General features: G+C 41.2%; 1 protein-coding gene across 1 annotated transcript in view; it reads left to right on the top strand.

Annotated features, from left to right (window-relative positions):
• The window catches only part of SPTLC1 (serine palmitoyltransferase long chain base subunit 1), a 127,924-nt gene that overhangs the window by 91,409 nt on the left and 15,646 nt on the right, over positions 1 to 20,869 (top strand). Inside the window, exons 10-12 of the mRNA XM_089677153.1 lie at positions 8,596 to 8,691; positions 14,860 to 14,956; positions 16,902 to 16,956. Coding sequence (XP_089533279.1) covers positions 8,596 to 8,691; positions 14,860 to 14,956; positions 16,902 to 16,956 — 248 coding nt within the window. The remainder of the gene's footprint in view (positions 1 to 8,595; positions 8,692 to 14,859; positions 14,957 to 16,901; positions 16,957 to 20,869) is intronic.

Genomic DNA, 20,869 nt, shown 5'->3' with positions numbered 1-20,869 from the left:
CTGTAAAGTCCTTTTCTTGGAGTACATCACAGGACACAGGGATCCCGCCCCTCTGTTTTTGTGGTTTATGGATTTCTACAAAAACTGAAGCTTTCCCTAGCTGAGAGGGAGTTTCGGAGAGCAAACTCGGTAGTATAATCAAAACATTAGGAAGCATTCACTAGTAAAACGTTTACAATTTGCAGGTACAATCATCAAGTCTGATAGAAAGAAAAGTAAGAACAGAGGAAAATGAAAAGCAAGGAAAGAAAGCAAGAAAATAGCCTATGTAAGGACAGCTCCATCTCTGCAAGAGATGCCCAGAACTCAGCATGCCCCACACGTCCAAAAGAGAAAAAGCGATATTCGCCCATCAGCCCTTTATAGCTTTCTGAAAAAGTGAAAGCCTACCAACTGGACCACCATTTGTGAAACCTGGGAACCATGTCATCAGTCATAGCTGGTGTCCGTTCCAATTCCTGAATAACATTAACCTCTCTTATCCAGTCTTGAATCAAGGGGGTATGAGTTGTCTTCCCATGTCTGGGAATTAAGGACTTAGCCGCATTCAAAAAGTACCTCATCAAGGATCTCTTGTACGATTTCATCGAGCACTCAGAAATATGGAGGAGGCAACATTCACGAGTTAAGGGCAATTCAGTCTCCGTAATAGAGTAGATCAACTCTCGAACGTCATCCCAGATTGGCTTAAGTCATGGACATTGCCACCAAACATAGAACAAGGAGCCCTCCGCTGACTCACAATGCCAACATAAGCCTGACGTCTGGGGAAACCACCTCTTTAACCTGTCTGATGTAGCGTACCAACGTGTTAACAGTTTGTAGGAGGTTTCTTGAGTCCTGGTGCTAATGGAGCATTTGTGAGCAGAAATGTAGGCTTTTCTCCTACGGTAATCGGAGAACTCTGCCTGAAAGGCTGATTCCCAACCTAGCCGAAAATTGTTGTGGGTGAAAGATTGTTTTGAAGCCAAGTATAGGCCAAAGAGGTGGTTTTGTCAACGGGTTTCCCTTTCAGACAGCGTTTCTAGAGTGGTAAGAGGTCTGGAGAAGGCTGCCTTCCGTCTGTGGTTAGTTAAATAAATACTGTATGTATTTAAAAAATAAGTCCAGTATGGGAAAGTAACCTGACCACATCTCCTGAAGCTCTCCTTTGGACCCAACTCCCCCTCGCTTGAGAAAATGAGTCACCAATAGAGATAGACCCGACTCGTGCACCAGAATCACTCCCCATTCCAACCCAGGCGGAAACTCGGAATTATCAGCAATGGGGGTGAGGGGGCCTGGAGCGCTAGCAAAACCCTCAACCTTCGCAAGACCATGATCCGCATCTACAGTTGCACCAATTAAGGGATGAGCCATCAGACACTTCGAGTAGGTAGACTTTGACAACCATGGTGAAAATCTTAAAGGAGCTGAAGAATAGGAGCTTTCAAGGGAAACCCAGTGTATATGTATGGAATGACAATTCCAGTCTATGTTTCTGGTAATGTGAGTAGCATAATAATACTTTTTAAAGTCTGGCTACTCCATACCACCAGAACTTTTAGTGCGCGTAATTACTTGAAATCGAATCAATGGCTTTTTATTGGCCCATACAAAGGCTCTCTGAGCCTGTTGTAATTGCTTAAAAAAGATGGAGGGGAGCCTAATAGGGAGAGCATTCATGCAGTACAGTATCCGAGGAAGAATATTCATTTTGATGATCACTGCTCTGCCAAACCAAGAAAAGGTTTTCGCATGCCAGATTTTAAGATCATTCCGAATCTTGCGTAATAAGGGGACAAAGTTTTGCTTGTACAAATCCTCCAAATTTGGAGTAAACCAAATGCCTAAATATTTAAAGGCTACAGTGACCCACTTGAAAGAGCAATTTCGCTTAATGAGGTGTAAGGAGGAAGAGTGGACAGTTAAATTCAAGGCCGCTGACTTAGTGTAGTTAATTTTCAAATTCGAGAGGAAATGGTAGCAGTCGAATAGCTCAAAAGGTTAGGCATGGATATGTGAGGTTGGGATATGAAAAATAACAGGTCATCCTTGTATGCCGCCGTTTTCTAAGTCTCACTGCTAATGTGAAATCCATGAATCGCCTCTTAATAGTGATTGTGTCAGACAGTGTGCCATTGACCTTGATCTTAGCTGTGGGGTTTTGATACAGAGCAGCAATCCAATTCAACATGTTAGGTGCCAGTCCAATATGAGCACACGTAGCAAACATGAAGTTCCAAGACACACGATTGAAAGCCTTCTCCGCATCATTCGAGAGGAGAAAGCCCTCAACACGCGCCCTATAGATTGGGTTAAGCGCCTTGACAATATTGTCACACGCTTCCCTATCCGGTATGAAACCGACTTGTTCCGGGCCAATGATATCAGAGAGATAAGGCCTAAGCTGGTTAGCCAGTATTTTTGCAAGCAGTTTATGTCAGTGTTGAGTAGGGAAATAGGTCTGTAGCTTGTGCATTCAGCAGGGACTTTATCTTTTTTGTGGATTACAGTAATATGTGCAAGAGAGAAAGAAGGGGGTATTGGCTGAGATGTAGTCAGAGAGTTAAAGGTCAGGAGTAGAAGTGTAGAGAGCAGAGAACTAAAGGTCTTATAATACTGTGACGTCAACCCGTCTGGGCCTGGGCTTTTCCCCAGTTTTATGCTTTTGATAGCATTAGCCAGTTCCACCTCCCCAATGGGGCATTCTAGTAATTTGACATCTGAGCGGTTTAGGGAGGGCAGTTTGCTTTTCCTAAGAAAATACTCAATTAAGTCAAATTTTTCACCTTTAAGATCTTTAGGGGTGTGAGTGGGGGGCAAATTATACAGGTTGGTGTAGTATTGATAGAACAATGAAGCAATCGCTTTACTATTGTGTCCCAGGGTACCTTTCGAGTTCCTGACCCCATAGATATTTTCATTTAGCTTGGCCTCATGCAATGCCCTGGCCAAGAAATGCCCACCTTTATTTGCTTCCGCCTAATAAACTAATTTTTTTTGAAGAATAAGGAACGCTTGTAATTAGTGTCTAGAATAGCCTGTAATTCCAACCGCGCCTTCTGAAGTGCAGCCACCATAGAATTAGCAAGGGATAGTTTATGCTGGGATACAAGTTTTGCGATGTTTGCAGAAATTTCTGCAATTCTTCTGGTCTGTTCCCGTTTCCGCCTAGCGCCCCACTTAATAAACACTCTGCGAACAACACATTTGTGTGCCTCCCACATGTTAAAAGTCGAAGTTTCCATCTTTTTGTTGGCATCAAAATAATGCTTAATAGTAGTGGTGACCGGTCAGAATTTCCATAAAAGTCCACAGGGCAGGGTTAAGTCTCCAGTTAAACATCTTGGCTACCTGGCAGGGGAGAGTCAAACTAAGTGTTATTGGGGTGTGGTCTGACAAGGATCGGATCCTAGTCTTAGTGTCAAGCAGCAGAGGGAGGTCTTTCTGTGAGATAAAAAGATAATCAATCCTAGCATAACGATTGTGCGGTGGAGAGTATCACGTGTAATCACGGCCACTGGGGTTAAGTGATCTCCAAACGTCAATCAGCTGCAAAGATCTCAGGAGTAGCTTGATCTTTAAGATTTTTACATGCAATGCAAGTTGCCGCAGTAGACGTGTCTAAAGCAGGGACAAGAGGAATGTTAAAGTCTCCCCCTAGAATTAAGCAACCAAACGTGAAGCCTTTAAGCTCATCAGCAATTTGCTGACAGAAGGAGATGTGGGCTGAGTTGGGGAAGTAGACATTAGCCAAGTTGATCAGCATACCCGCCCATGAGCTTTTTAAGAAGACGTATCTACCCTCCGGGTCAATTGATTGGTCTGTGATTGAAATCTTTGCCTCCTTACTTAGCAATATGGTGACCCCCTTAGTCTTAGCCAAGGCATTAGTAGAATGGTATGCTTTCATAAATTATTTACTTGACAACTTCAGTATCTGTCCAGTTTTAAAATGCGTTTCCTGCAGGAACACTATGGAGGCTTGACTTTATCAAGTTCCCGTAACAGTTGGGATCGCTTCTCGGGAACATTTAAGTCCCTGATATTGTGAGAGATAAGCAAGGGCTTGTTTCCTAAATTTGAAAAGGCCATTCCGGTGAAAGATGAGAGGAGAATAAAAAAAAAGGGGGGGAGGGGAAAGTGATGACAAGAAGAAACCACAAAGAATGCTGGAGTGGGCCTGCTCCAAACAAACATGCAAAGAAATAAATATCTCGTTAATCGCTAACCTATAGGATACTGCATACCAATAAAAGCAAGTGAGAAATGGTGTAGGGATAAAGTACCATATCGCAAGGTTAAATAAGTACCAGCAGAAGTAAGCAGGAATGTTAAATGTTGTAATGTGCAACACAAAGTGGTACTCTGCCAAATTGCGGGGCTAATGGGTGGGGTTATTCCACAAGCAAAGCCATCAGTCACTAAGAAAAAATAGTGCCTATTGTAAGGTACAACCTAAAGACGGCTAAAATGATCGTAAACAGATGTCAAAACATGAAGGGAGGTCTGAGCTCAGAGCCAACAACACAAATATTAAATGCATGTTTCAGGTATTTGCAAGAACTATATCAGCATATATCCAAGAATCAGTTGCAAACAGAAATAACCCTTATATAAGTGCAACAATTTCAAACAAAACGCCAATGGGCACAAAACTATTAGACCATATGGGCCCTGCTGGCCATTTATAGATAGCAGCCTCACCATCAGGCCATAAGCAATATAAAATATTTGTACCTGGCTGATTAAATACACAACCAATAATTAGGCTACCTATAACAGACAGTAACACAGGAAGCTAGGACGAACACGTATCCAGGGAGGCCAGACCGCGGTGGTTAGCCGCATGAAAGACCCCCCCCCCCCAACATGTGAACCCCCAACACCTCATCCTTCTGAAAGAGGACAGTAAGGTCTTCAAAAGAGAAGAAAGGACACAAATTGACTAAGCACAGTCAGGTATCATCAAAATTCTCTATAGCTCTGCGCTGTTTGGACTTTGGAGAAGACAAACTGGAGCCTGGACCGGCCTGCTTCTGGTGCCTGGTCTTCCTGAACTGTGCTTTGGAAGGGGTTTACTTAGGCGTGTGTGCAATGAGAGGCACTGCTGATGGAAATCCTCATACCATTCAGGAAGTTCCACGTGTGGAAGTTGGAGGTCATCACAGAAACCCCAAAGGTCAACAGGCAGTCTGAGCAGATGGTGTTTGCCATTCACAGTCACTTGTAAGGCAAAAGGAACCCGCCATCTGTAAAGAATCCCCTTCTCCTGCATAATGGCCAGTAGGGGGAGTAATGATCTTCTATTTTTCAGCGTAATAGGGAAGAGATCCTGAAAGAGGGCATGTTCATCACCATTAAAAGTAATGAGCTCATTTTGCCAGACTGTTTTAAGGATTTCTTCTTTCTGTGTGAAATTGACAATACATCAAATAATGTCTCTAGGAGACAGTGACAGTGTCCGCAGGCTGCTCTAAAAGATTATTGAAGATGGATTGTAAGGCTGACATGAGCTGTTCAGCAGACACAGATTCAGGGACACCTCTGACTCTGTTATGCCATCTCCCTCTGTTATCTAGATCTTCTAAGCGGCGATTCACATTAATCAGGTGTGTGGCATGTGTTTCAGAAACGTTCTCCAGCCTAGAGATCGCCCTGTCCCTATAAGCACCAGCCCTCTGCACAGTTATCAATTGCTCAGAGAGAGAGATAAGAGATCTTCCTTCAAATCGGTTATGGCAGCTGTGAACAATCTCTTCAGATGTGCATTGATCTGTGTCAATATGTGAGTAGTGGATCGGGGTGAGTGTCCTCTCTTACCCTATCCTCAGATGCTGGCAGAGACTCCTCACTGTGAACTTCCTCATGCTGTATAGGCGCCATCTTGCTCCCAGCAGGGCTGCTCCTCTGTGTGCCTCTATTCCGAAAAAGATCCTGGATCTGTCGTGTTGAATACCCGAAATAAGAGTGGTGTGGGCGATTTGTGTGGTTATGATTAAGCGCGAGATCGTGTGAAACGCGTTAAGTCCTGTATTCATGTCCTGGTGTTTTGCGTGTGCTATGGATCAATAAATACACACTAGATTCATCTATCCTCTGGTGTGCGGCTGACCCTTCTTCCTGTTTTGGGCGATTGTGTGAAGTGGGCTTAACGATCCTGCCCATGATCGTCCTGCTGTGTACCGCTTAAATGGCTCAAAAGCTGACTTCTTCCCAGAGCTCACTCAGTGTGCTGCCATGCGGCTCAAGCTCCAAGCCACGCCCCCCTAGTGATAGCTTTCTAACTAGGATGGGAAAACATTTCTCTAACCCAATAGAAATAAAAACATGTTCATTACTAAGGTTTGGAAAGGCTAGAAACCTGTTGACTTTATTGTTGTCTAAGGGTCAGTTCACACTAAAAAACGTAGTCCAGATGCGTTTTTGGTGCATTCCGGGGCATTTTTTTCCCTCCTTTTTCTTCCATTTAAATAGGGACCTGTGCGTTCCAGTGCATTTTTGGTGCATTTTAGTGCGTTCTGGTGTGTTCCAGATGCGTTTCCATATTCCAGTACGGTTCTGTACAGAAAAACACAGAAACTGCAAGCGCTGATATGAACTATGACATTGTCAACCTTATAACCTACTTTTTGTGTGTTTTGGATGCAGAAAAAAAAAAGCAATTGAAAAGCATGTAGTGTGAACTGGCCCTAAGTCTCCATAGGACATTTCCTTTCACTTTCTGCTACAGTGACATTTTCAGCATGACAAGGTGTGTGTGTGGTCTAGTCTAACCAGTGACACTCAGCAGAAAAAAAAAAAAAATAAAATGGGGGTTCTTTTATTGCTCCAAACAAGTTTTATAGAAAAGTTTTTTTGTCTGAGGATACTTTTTTGGAATAATTTATTTTTAAGTGTTTATAATTGGAATTTTTTTTGGAATTTTTCAGGTGTGATAAGTGATATAAAAAGAATGCACGCACACACGCAGCTAGTGAGTACAGAGCAGCTCAGAGCCACTGCCTGGGGATAACTAGTATAGGGATTTTGTTAAGCTATATTTGGGAATGTAGAATGTCTTTGTCAGCTAAGGACCACACACACCATTCCCAGACTTCATTAGCGACTTTTGTTATATATTCCGATTCTTGTAGGTTTTAAAGATAAAGCAGTGTTCATGTGTCAGTGATGTATATGCATATTTGCACCCTCATTAACATAATTTTTGTATGTCCTTCCTGCATTTCACTGCAACAGTGAGACCTGTTACTGCAAAAAGATAGTGGTAGCTGAAGTGACTGCAAATAAATATAAGTAGTTTAAACACAGCTGACAATGTTTATATACAAGAAACAATCAAACAGGTGGCAGAAAAGGAACTAAAAATATTGTAATACTAGTCTTGGCTTCTTGTACCTTTTTTAGCAGAGTTTTTTTTGTCTAACGATGAAAGGAATAAATAGTTGGTACAACAGATGTAATTTTTTAAGTAGGATTCTTGCATGTATGTTTCTTTAGAAATAAAACTGCTAAAGAAACTTTTGCCTTTTTAAATGTGTTCCCAGGCATTAACAAAGTAGAAATATTTCAAATTAAAGAACATGATTTCATTTTTCTTTCAGCAGAGGAAATTGATATCAATTTTATGGCCATTAAATTACTGTTCAGTCCATTTGTGTTCTCATGAAGAATAGCGTAGACCGATGTATGCCTTGAAATGTGCTAGGAAACTGGTTCGGTGCTTTCTGGAACTTTTACACAAAACAGTCATTATTTAACTATGAACCCTAGTTATAAATCCTTACTAAGTGTAGGTAAGCGATGGGGTCTCCAAAAGAAGTGTTCTATAAATCTGTAATCCAAACCTGCCAGCATTGATCCCTAGCCAATTAAAACTGATTTATAGAGTTATTATTTGCAGTAGAAAGCTTCCGGTCTTATGGCATTGTCACAAATTTCCTTTTCAGCAAACTGTTGGGTCTGTTTTTTGTAGAAAGGGATTTCATAGATCTACTGTACAAACTTAAGCTGCTTTAGAATAGTGTTATGTTTTCAGTGTATTGTGCTTAAATCAAATAGTGGGATAAAAAAAAAGTAAAAAATGAATGGCATATTTTCCTTTCCCCTACTCTTTATCTGGAATAAAAGGAATATTCCACTGTAATAGAGTTCAGATAACCACTTTTATCGCATCCAAAAAAAATCATAAAATTTCCAACCCTGTCTTACATCCCCATGTAACTAATACACATTGTTATTCTGCTGTTTACATTTGTTTTACATCTCTGAACACAATGTTATTTATTGTAATTTGTTTATGGTCTTTACAAAGAGAAGTAGCTGGAGATCTAGTAAAATAGACCCATACTGAAATAGTACCACTTGTGATCTCTGCTGCAGGGGGCTCAGGACACTGACCTGAACCTTCATTTTCTCCTTCAGTACACATTGCCTGGCTAATTGTCTGGCATTTGTTCTCTATTGGCATATGGCCTGTATTAGAGAGAGCTTAGAGCACCAGTTTCTGCATTAATGGTAGATAGAATTTGAGTGATGAAGACCAGTGATCTCATTAATCAGTTCATTGTATAAAATAGATGTCAACTCAACTATTTTTATTCATTTCCTCAGATTGATGACATTGATTTGATCAGTGCAAACATGGAGAATGCTTTGGCTTCGATCGGAGGTTTTTGCTGTGGCCGATCATTTGTTATTGATCACCAGGTTTGTATTCATTTGAAGTTTAACCTGTTTGCTAAAAATGACAGAAGCATTTGAGTACATATTGCTAAAAAAGACTCCCTCTGCCCTGGATATATACCCGATTTCTGTTTCTCTCCAGCATACCACTTAACATCGATCTCTGAAATAAAGATTTGTGGCAGGTTAACTGGCAACACTGGTAACGGTTATGATTACTTAAAGTGGAAGAAAAGCCTAATACTTAAATTCTCCCTTACAAGCATTAATATAAACAAAGGTCAGCCTTATGTCTCAAAACAAAACAAAACTGTTTTTATACCTTTATTTTACAGTATTCAGTGCCTGTCACATGACTTCAATCCCTCTCCCTTCTGAGTCCAAGAGCAGCCAGTGGGTGTGTTTATTAAAGGCTAGTGACATCACTTCCACAATGACACTGTTCTGTGTAGCCAGTGGGCATATACAGGATGAGAGGAGCTGATCATAGGTTCTCTGGTCAATGCTCTTTCATGAATAAGGTGCTTTGTGCATTTTCATTCATGAGAAAATTTAAAAGATAAAAAAGAACCATTCACACAGGACACAGGAGGGCTGAGAAGGTCATTGCACATATACAGTATAGCTATGCAGGGCTTTGAATAAAGACTACCAGAGGAGAAGGGAGCTAGATGCAGGGGGAACTATCGGTGGAAATGATCCGGGGTCCCAACTCAGCTCACAGTCTACAATTAACACTATACCGTAACACCACATGATTCCACCTTGTAGAATGGGTGTAATGCACAACAAGCAGAAAACTCCACACAATTCCTCCTTGTAGTGTGAGTATAACTCAAACTGTGCAGTAATATCCCCTGGATTCCAGGTTGTAGTGTGTGTGTTGCTATATACCTGTGCAGTGTGCTTTACGTAAAAGGATAAAAAAATTACTTTGCTGAATGGTGCCCTTTAATGCTAAAAACAAAAATGGGTGGGTGGATAACAAAAAGTCACTATATTGGTGGTTGCAGCTGCAAACAAACCAGAAATGTGCAACCATCTAAGTGTAGAAGTTTAATGGGAAGTAAAGGATTAATATAATGCACTCACTCTGTGTAAGGGAAGATGATGCTTGTCATGCTCAGAGAAGGATCTACTGGGACCAAAGTTCAGCAGATAAGTGGCTGTAATAGCAGAGTTTAGCACGGAAGCTGGTGGTGAGAGGTGAGCTAGCTTTGCAGTGGCTCACTTCTCACCACCAGCTTCTCTGCTAAACTGCACGTTCTGCCGATGGCTGGGAGGGATGGGGTGGTGCTGGGTGGGACTGGGAAGGACAGGGGCGGGTTCACTCAAACCTCTGCTGGATCTCTCAAAGATACCACAACCGTTTCAGGAAGTGCCTGAGAACTGTCAAATTCAGCTGAGCAAGCAAACATTTGAACAGAAGACTGCTGATTGTCTAGCTCAGATTAGACTTTCTAAGCTAGACAGTCACCAAGCTAAAAAAAGGAATAATATCAGAATTAAAGATGGTTAACATAGTAGTCATGGGCAAATTTCCAATTTTGACTGGATTTCCACTAAGTCCTATTCACAGAAATTCAGTCATTTCTTCAGCTGTTTTATAAGCCTAACTTCAACATATAGGGACTGATTTACTAAATGCAAATATACTGTGCGCTGCAAGTGCAGTTGCTCCAGAGCTTAGAAATGAGGTAAAACTTCACTTTGCAAAAATATCGAATCACATGCAAGGAAAATTTAAAAAAAACACGTTTTTGCTTGCACACAATTTGATGACAGAAATCAGTAGAGCTTTCCCTGAGATTTAGAGCAACTTTACATGCAGTGCACAGTATATTTACCTTTTAGTAAATCAACCCCAATGTGTTAGACTGTCAACTTGGTTAAATACTGCTTCCCAATGTTAAAAATAAATAGAATGAGTGCGCATACACACCCATTTCTTTACATAAGCCCACCTGTTTCTCACCCTCCCCTCTTCTCCAACATTTTCTTCTTCCCCCACATCTCTATCCTTATGTATGTATGTATGTATGTATGTATGTATGTATGTATAGATTTTCAATTGGATTCAAGTCAGGTGATTAGCTGGTCCATTCTATCAGCTTTATTTTCTTTCTTTGAAACCAATTGAGAGCGTTTCCTTGGCTTTGTGTTTGGGATCATTGTCTTGCTGAACTGTCCACCTTTGTTTTATCTTCATCAACCTGGTTGATGGAGCAGATGTTTATCAAGAATGTTCCATTCATCCGTCCTTCAATGACATGAAGTTTGCCAGTATTATATGCTGAAAAATTGCCCACACCATAATGTTCCCACCTCCAGACTTCATTGTTGGTATGGTGTTGTTGGGGTGATGAGCAGTGCCACTTGACCTCCCAACATGGAATGTGTTATGCCATCTAAAGGGTTCAGTTTTGGTCTCATCTGACCAGACTATATTCTCCCAGTATTTCACAGGCTTGTCTAAATGTTGTGCAGCAAACTTTAACCTCTTCACGCCGGCAGCACACAAATGTGCGGCCTCCTGGCGTCTGGGCCTAGACACCGAGCGGCCGCACATTTGGGTGCAATTAACAAACATATGTGATGAGATCGCACACCCTGCGCGCTCCCAGCACACATGTCCGGTACTCACGGAAAGGACCCGGTCTGCTCTTTCGATCGGGACCTTTCCCGATCATGTGACTGCCGTGATGACGCGTCACGGCGGTCACATGATCCCTAAACCCCGCCTGTCCTACCTCCCGACTTCTGAAACTCTTAAAGGGCCGGGAGGCGCCAGCGAGAATGAGTTAAATGAGCTTCGACATGCTTTTTCTTCAACAATGGAGTCTTGTGTGGTGAGTGTGCATACAGGCCATGGTGGTTGTGTGCATTACTTTTTTTTTAATTTTTTATAAACAATTGTACCTGCTAATTCCATGTTTTTTTGAAGCTCTCCACAAGTGGTCCTTGGCTCTTGGAGAACCCTTCTGATAATTCTTTTCACTCAGATATCCTGCAGGGAGCACCTGGTCGTGGCCTGTTTATGGTGAAATGATAATCCACTTCTGGATTATGGCCCAAATAGTGCTCACTGGAACTGTAACCAATGCCATCTGTATGTTATGCAACAGTAAGGTTGGGAAGGTCTTGAGAAAGCTCCTTGGTTTTTAACCATCATGAGATGTTTCTTGTTTGACACCTTCGTAATGAGACACCTTTTTATAGGCCATCAGTTGAGACTGAACCAGCTAATATTAATTTGCACTGAGAAGGGGAAGGATTGCTTTCTAATTACTGATAGATTTCAGCTGGTGTCTTGTGTTTCCATGCCTTTTTTGCACCTCCCTTTCTTCAGGTGTTCAATACTTTTCCCCTATGTCATTCCATTTTATTACACGTAACTTAATTTCTGAACTTATTTGTTTTGGTTTCTTTGTATGTATGAATTGCATGGATTGTTACCGATATGTAGTGAAACTTTCATGTCATTAGCACCTTTGGAAATATATTTACAGAGAAAAATGGTGACATGTTTAATACTTATTTTTTACCCACTGTATATAAGTGTGTTTGTATCTGTACACTGCTAAAAAATTTAAAGGAATCAGAGTCAATTAAACTCTTGGGAGATTGATTTGGTCAGTTAAGTAGCAGAGGGGGTGGTTAATCAGTTTCAGCTGCTTTGGTGTTAATGAAATTAACAACAGGTGCACTAGATTGGCAACAATGAGACAACCCAGGAAACCGGAATGGTTTTACAGGTGGAGGCCACTGACATTTTTCCCTACTCCTCTTTTCTGACTGTTTTTTCACTAGTTTTGCCTTTGGCTAGGGTCAGTGTCACTATTGGTAGCATGAGGTGATACCTGGACCCTACAGAGGTTGCACAGGCAGTCCAACTCCTCCAGTATGGCACATCAATACGTGCCATTGCCACAAGGTTTGCTGTGTCTCCCAGCATAGTCTCAAGAGCATGGAGGAGATTCCAGAAGACAAGCAGTTACTCTAGGAGAACTGGACAAGGCCGTAGAAGGTCCTTAACCCATCAGCAGGAACAGTATCTGCTCCTTTGTGCAAGGAGGAACAGGATGAGCACTGCCAGAGCCCTACAAAATGACCTCCAGCAGGCCACTGGTGTGAATGTCTCTGACCAAACAATTAGAAACAGACTTCATGAGGTTGGTCTGAGGGCCCAACATCCTCTAGTTGGCCCTGTGCTCACTGCCTGGCACCATCGAGCTCGATTGGCATTTGCTATTGAACACCAGAATTGGCAGGTCTGCCACTGGCACCCTGTGCTTTTCACAGATGAGAGCAGGTTCTCCGTGAGCACATGTGAAAGGGTCTGGAGAAGCCATGGAGAACTGTATGCTGCCTGTAACATCGTTCAGCATGACTGTTTTGGTGGTGGGTCAGTGATGGTCTGGGGAGGCATATCCAGAGACCTCTACAGGCTAGACAATGGCACCCTGACTGCTATTCGGTATCAGGATGAAATCCTTGGACCCATTCAGATCCAACACTGGTGAAGTGGGTCCTGAGTTCCTCCTGGTGCACTACAATGCCCAGCCTCATGTGGCAACAGTACGCAGGCAGTTCCTGGCGCATGAGTGAATTGATACCATTGAATGGCCCCCTCGCTCACCTGACCAAAATCCAATAGAGCACCTCTGGGAAATCATGTTTCGGTCCATCCGACACCGCCAGGTTGCATCTCAGACTGTCCAGAAGCTCAGTGATACCCAGGTCCAGATCTGGGAGGATATACCCCAGGACACCATCCATCATTTCATTAGGAGCACACCCCAACTTTGTCCGGCATGCATACAAGCATGCAGGGGGGCCATACAAACTACTACCATTTTTAGTTGCTGCAATGAAACAATGGGGCATCCTTCCGTTCTTAACACATTACCCAGTCCACATCAGTATAGATACCCAGCATGATATTTTTCCCCGTGTGTGTGTGTGTAAATGTTTTACTTTTACGTGATTGATCTCCATAGTCCACCAAACATACCGATCTGTGAGTTACCTTACAGCTGAAGAAATAAAGTCAACATGTTCGTGGTGTTGAAGAGTGTTGCTTCTGAAATACCCTTTGTGTATCCACTTGCCTCCCTCCTTCCTTTTTTTTTTTTTTTTTTTAATAATTTATTTATTCATTCTCTATCCCTCAATAGTTTTTCTATAAACATTCAATAAATTCAGATTAAACAAAAAAAATGAAGCCTTTGAAAGATCGTAGCCTGCAAAGTTTTACTACAAAAACATAAACTCTTTAGCGCAAATGGAGAAAGTGTGATTAAGGTCCCAAGCAAGAAGCTGTAGTCTCTGTATGGTGGATCCAGGTGTGTTAATCCACTTCTATAATGGCTGCAGCTTTTCCAACAGGGTATTGGATATCTCTGTGCACTAAAACAATAACAACTAAAACAATAAACAAACAGAAGATGCCGCCATCTAAGTGTATCAATTTAATTAAAAACAAGTAAAGGAAAGGGTTAGAATACATTCAAAAGGATGAGAGTAAATGGGCATATCATCAGTCCTTATTCGCTGGCAAGCCTCGGTGGACGGTAGGTGGATGGAAGGATGAGATGTATTCTTAAAACAGCTCTGCAGGATAGGTGGTATAAATCTGAACTCTGTCAGAATGCATATTAAGTCCATATGACAGGCTGTGTTTTCCTCCAGCAGCAAATATATCTGCACTGGAACGCAAGCCAGTGCTAGGGCCAAAATCAGAAGTGATGTTGGGACATATTGACATCAAAGTGTGATGGGTGGGTTTTCGGCTCCCACACAAGGGAGCGATTGTCAGCAGAGCCTCACCTCATTCGCTGACGTTGAGGGCAAATTCACTTGCACAGTGAACAATGCATTAGCCTTTAGTAATTCAGACTAAGGTCTGAATGGGGGCGAGCCATTAAAACTGCATGGTGCAAAATCTTGTGCAGCTCTGCATAGAAACCAATCAGCTTCCAGGTTTTAGTGTCAAAGCCTAATTGAACAAGCTGAAGATAGATGATTGGCTACCATGCGCAGCTGCACCAGTTTTGGTAAATCTCCCCCTTAGTGACTATTATTAGGCTTTGTATGAATAGCATGTTCCTCAATTCATGATATAAAAGAGACTGGTCAGCATCTTGTATATCCTTATTGTGACTTTGCCTGACTAGACTCGTATTGTTACAGAGACTTTCTGGACAAGGCTACTGCTTCTCAGCCTCTCTGCCTCCTTTGTTGGCTTCAGCTGCCATTGAAGGTCTTAACATTATGGAGGAAAGCTCAGGTACCTTTTTTTTATTTTTGCAATTGTATGTATTTTGCATCAGTGAATGATACCAGCAAGTACCTGAAACATTCAACATTTTAAGTTGCTTGTTTCTTGACTCAGCTGTATACCATAGATCTTATTCAAATTAAAATGTTGCCTACCACTCCTGAAAGTTCAGGTTGCTCTGCCATCATGCTCTAATTTCAGTTCAAGTCACTGGGATAGATGCAGATCAGGAATTCTAAGTTTATGGAATACCTGGTCAGTGAAAATAATGAAGGCAGAACATTGGCCTCTCAGCCAGGCAACTAGCATTTTCATGTTGGCATACTTTTCCTATATATTTTTGTTATAGTGTGTTCATTAAAAGGAATATTCTGCAAGCCACATAGTTATCATTTGTTTTTTATTTGTTGTTAAATTCTACACGACTACCGCTTTTATTGGCTTTAGATTTGATTGCAAATGGCATTTCTAAGCATCACACTTAAAACTAAAAAACTTTTGATACACTGTACACTTTAAAACCTGACTGGAAAAAAAAAATTATTTGAACTGAACTGTTGCTTCTTTTTAGATTTAACAAATAATAAAGATGGATTGATACTGATCTTTAAGAACTCAACACACAGGTTGAATTTTTTGTGGTTTGATTGATCAAGTGGATTAATCAAATTCATTCTGAGCCCCAGCTCCAGCCAGAACCTTTTATTTTGACTTTGATGGAACAGAGAACTGTTAAAGCCTTTTCATTCAGGGTTTCATTGCCATCAATATACTGAGATGTTCTTTTAAGCTGGCCATACATTAATCATTTTTTTTGGTCAGCCAGCAGATTGAATGGAAAAAAAAATGACCCATTCCCTCATCCACACACTCTATGTGGATGGGGGAATAACTCATGTTGTGATGTTGTGTTCTTTGGGGGGGGGGGCCTTCTCCTCCATCAGAACACAATGATCAGTGTTGCCTGCTATAGCTGACGCTACAGACTGGTCGGTAGATCAGCTTCTGTGCAACCAGCCTGCCCACACATGGATCAAAATTCGATCTTTTAAAACTTCCCCAATAAGTCAATCAAAACAAAAAGCTGGAGTCGGGCCCTAAAGTGTGGACACCTTTTTTATAGTGCAGCAAATTCTTTAGAAAAATAAAAAATACTATTTTTGCAGGGGATAGACACTGCGATACTCATTGTGGCCACTCTTTTTTTTTAGATTTAAAAAAATGTGTTTACAGCTTTCTATTTGGAAACATGAGTAGGCAAGACAGATATGGCGGGACATTGCTGCTGGTTATCACTGTATGATCTGTTCAGTTTTGGTAAAATTGTAATTCTAGATACATTTCCATGGAAAATTGCAACAGTGCTAAGAGTAGTTGGTCAGTACAGAGAGAGTTTGATTCCCTTTATTGGCTAATGTAAGGTATAAGTAAAGCCTAACAACAAACTTCTCTTAGTTGCTCCCTTTTAGTCTGTTAAATATAGCATTTGTTACCTATTGATCCTGCCAGAAATCCAGTGATGTTTTGTGTCCTGTTCACTCTGCAGTCTTATATCAAGCATTGTTATCAGCCTTGCTAATGTAAACCATATAGCATCTTCCCTGTGTTTTTAGTCCTAACACATTTTCTGTCCTTGGGTGAAAATGGTGCTGCTCCATAGATACAGTACAGTGAGTGTTTTCACCCCAGGACAAAAAGTGTGTTCCTGGCAAAATCACCAGTTGGAATTTAATAAGGATAAGTTCACCTTTGGAAATGTTACATATTCCACCCGTATTTAGGGTTAAACATGTTCCAGCTCCTGTCTCTTCTGGGGGAGTCACTCCCCCCCTTTCTGTGACAGCAGGCGAGAGATCCTTTTCCCACACCTGCTGTCAGAATTTGAAAACAGCGTAGCTCTTTCTATACAACCGCGTTATTCATTGACAGAGGTTTTTTGTTTTTTTTTTAACAGAAATCTTCTATACGTTAAGAGAAAAGTGCAAGCGTATCCACAAAGCATTACAAGGGTGAGTATATGCTGCTGAATTCCGGTATTAGTGCTTTCTGGTTGATAGATGAGATATTGAATGTTCGTCTAATGTCTACTTGTAACATTTAAGCCAAGTTTTGGTTGCTTACATCTTTATGTGTGTGTATGTATATATATATATATATATATATATATATATATATATATATATATTTTTTTTTTTTTTTTTTAACAATACTTTTTACTAATCCATTTTATAAGGAATGGTTCAGTGTTGTCATTTTAACTGGATGTTGATGATGTAGATCTAAAGTAATTATTACCACCATGCCTCTGGCCCTTTGGTTTGATAAACGCAGCATTTAAGCCTATCCTTTTTCCGTTACTCCTCTATTTACTTGCCTGCCTTAAAGCCACTAAAATCTTTAGAAAATTAATGGAACTAGGCAGATTACATCAAGTACAAAGTCCCATCAATAAAAAGGGCAAGTTTTCATGTATGTGTACCTAATCTTTCTCCATCCATGTTTAGGTAAAATTCTCTTAAAAATAAATGCTAGTGATCAAGTGTCTGTAAGTTATACAGTTTTCACATTATTCTCTTTAACTGCTTTCCGACCACCCTAGAGCAGAACCACTGCTACAGGGCAGCAGGGCTGCACAAAATCTGGTATATACAGGTGAAACTCAAAAAATTAGAATATCGTGCAAAAGTTCATTTATTTCAGTAATGCAACTTAAAGGGTGAAACTAATATATGAGATAGACTCATTACATGCAAAGCAAGATAGTTCAAGCCGTGATTTGTCATAATTGTGATGATTATGGCTTACAGCTCATGAAAACCCCAAATCCACAATCTCAGAAAATTAGAATATTGTGAAAAGGTGCAATATTCTAGGCTCAAAGTGTCCCACTCTAATCAGCTAATTAAGCCATAACACCGGCAAAGGGTTCCTGAGCCTTTAAATGGTCTCTCAGTCTGGTTCAGTAGGAATCACAATCATGGGAAAGACTGCTGACCTGACAGTTGTGCAGAAAACCATCATTGACACCCTCCATAAGGAGGGAAAGCCTCAAAAGGTAATTGTAGAAGAAGTTGGATGTTCCCAAAGTGCTGTATCAAAGCACATTAATAGAAAGTTATGTGGAAGGGAAAAGTGTGGAAGAAAAAGGTGCATAAGCAGCAGGGATGACCGCAACCTGGAGAGGATTGTCAAGAAAAGGTCATTCAAAAGTGTTGGGGACTTTCACAAGGAGTGGACTGAGGCTGGAGTCAGTGCATCAAGAGCCACCACACGCAGATAGATCCTGGACATGGGCTTCAAATGTGGTATTCCTCTTGTCAAGCCGCTCCTGAACAACAAACAACGTCAGAAGCGTCTTACCTGGGCTAAAGAAAAACAGACCTGGTCTGTTGCTCAGTGGTCCAAAGTCCTCTTTTCTGATGAGAGCAATTTTTGCATCTCATTTGGAAACCAAGGACCCAGAGTATGGAGGAAGAATGGAGAGGCACACACTGCAAGATGCTTGAAGTCCAGTGTGAAGTTTCCACAGTCTGTGTTGATTTGGGGAGCCATGTCATCTGCTGGTGTTGGTCCACTGCGCTTCATTAAGTCCAGGGTCAACGCAGCCGTCTACCAGGAGATTTTGGAGCACTTCATGCTTCCTTCTGCAGACGAGCTTTATGGGGATGCTGACTTCATTTTCCAGCAGGACTTGGCACCTGCCCAAACTGCCAAAAGCACCAAAACCTGGTTCAATGACCGTGGGATTACTGTGCTTGATTGGCCAGCAAACTCGCCTGACCTGAACCCCATAGAGAATCTATGGGGCATTGCCAAGAGAAAGATGAGAGACATGAGACTGAACAATGCAGAAGAGCTGAAGTCCGCTATTGAAGCATCCTGGTCTTCCATAATACCTCAGCAGTGCCACAGGCTAATAGCTTCCATGCCACGCCGCATTAAGGCAGTAATTGCTGCAAAAGGGGCCCAAACCAAGTACTGAGTACATATGCATGCTTATACTTTTCAGAGGTCCGATATTGTTCTATGTACAATCCTTGTTTTATTGATTGCATGTAATATTCTAATTTTCTGAGATTGTGGATTTGGGGTTTTCATGAGCTGTAAGCCATAATCATCACAATTATGACAAATCACGGCTTGAACGATCTTGCTTTGCATGTAATGAGTCTATCTCATATATTAGTTTCACCTTTTAAGTTGCATTACTGAAATAAATTAACTTTTTCACAATATTCAAATTTTTCGAGTTTCACCTGTATACGTGATTTTGTATTTCTGGGTAGGGGGGCGCGCTCCGCCCTACCCGCACCGCCATTGGCGTCTACAGCTGCCGATCACCAGGTCCTGGCCGGAGATACCCCGTCATTGCTGAGGAACACTGACGGGAGAGGTCTGTAAGTAAACAATATAGATCTCTTCCCTGTCGGCACCAGCATTCTGCTTTTGTATTGCTCTGCATAGCAGAGCAATACAAAGCAGCGTGCTTACACTGTAAAACAGCACACTATGTGAAACACACACAGCACACCGTTAACCCTTTGATTGCCCCACATGTTAATGTTAACCCCTTCCTGCCCAGTGTCATTAGTACAGTGTCAGTGCTTTTTATTAGCACAGATCACTGTATTAGTTTCACTGGGGGGGATGTCAGTGATGGTTTGACAGTTCCCACCCAGTGTCAGAATGCCCGCCGCAGTCCCGCTAGAAGTTGCTGATCGCCACCATTGCTAGTATTAAAAAAAAATAAATAAAAAAAAATAACAGTATATATACTGCCATTTGTAGACGCTATAACTTTCATGTAAACCAATTAATTTACACGTATTGGGACTTTTTTAAGCAAAGACATATAGCAGAATACATTTTATTAGGAAATTTGATTTTTTTTTTAAACTTTTTTTACTGAATGTTTTTTATAGCAAAAAGTAAAAAAATATTGTGTTTTTTTTTCAAAATTGTCGGTCTTTTTTGTTTATAGTTCAAAAAATAAAAGCACTCTGACAGTCAAATAACACCTAAAGAAAGCTCTATTTGTGGGGAAAAAAAGAAATTTCATTTGGGTGTAATGTTGCATGACTGCACAACTGTTTGTTAAAGTAACGCAGCGCCATATCCCAAAAAGTGGCCTGGTCAGGTAGGGGAGTAAATCCTCTGGAGGGCAAGTGGTTAAAGTAGAATTAAACCCATCAATTTAATGGATTCCCAAAACCGTTACATTCAAGGCATGCTGTGAATAATAACTGTCAGATTTGCTTATGCCCTCAACCGAACTGTCAAGCCATCAAATAACTGGTATCCTAACTGATCACATGTACTGCACCATGGCAACTGCAGATCAGAGGTTAAGCTGACCACTCTCTTGTCTGTAAATAATAGGTTTAGTGCTGCTGAAAATACATCTAATTACAAAAACTGTTTTTGTAGAATTAAAACAGACCTCTCACCTTAGTCGCAAGCTCCACTTATTCAAGTTGCCCCCTTTCCTTAAAATGTTGCAAAAAATGAATTGTAAAAAGTTGTAAAGGTGTAAAATTAAAAAGTAGTAAAAGAAAAAAAAAAAAAAATTTAGACAAATGACTTCCCTTTAACAACTTCCTCTTGGCCAGATCACTGAGAATGTTGGGTAGCCCAAATCTCTGGAGAAGATGATTCTACACTATGCAGTGGCTTCTCATGACATTTGGTCTACCCAGCATTCCCAGGGATGTTCCCACTGATGACTTCACCCCCTAAGTAAAGGAAAGATAAGTATATTATCTAGATATTTTTGTCTCACAGGTACTTTTATGCAGCAATTTAAGGAAGAGAGGGGACACCCTGAATAAGCAGACATAGGTGGAAGGGCCGCTCTAGGTATTTGCTATCCAATTTGAAAATCTTCCTTGGGGTCCTTTCACACAGGTGTTCCGTTTTCCTCAT

Source organism: Staurois parvus, unplaced genomic scaffold, assembly GCF_062004578.1.
Source record: "Staurois parvus isolate SC_StPar_1 unplaced genomic scaffold, SC_StPar_1.0 ptg000178l, whole genome shotgun sequence".
Lineage (NCBI taxonomy): Eukaryota > Metazoa > Chordata > Amphibia > Anura > Ranidae > Staurois > Staurois parvus.
The sequence above is the reverse complement of the archived record's forward strand: the minus strand, read 5'-3'. Positions and strand labels throughout refer to the sequence as shown.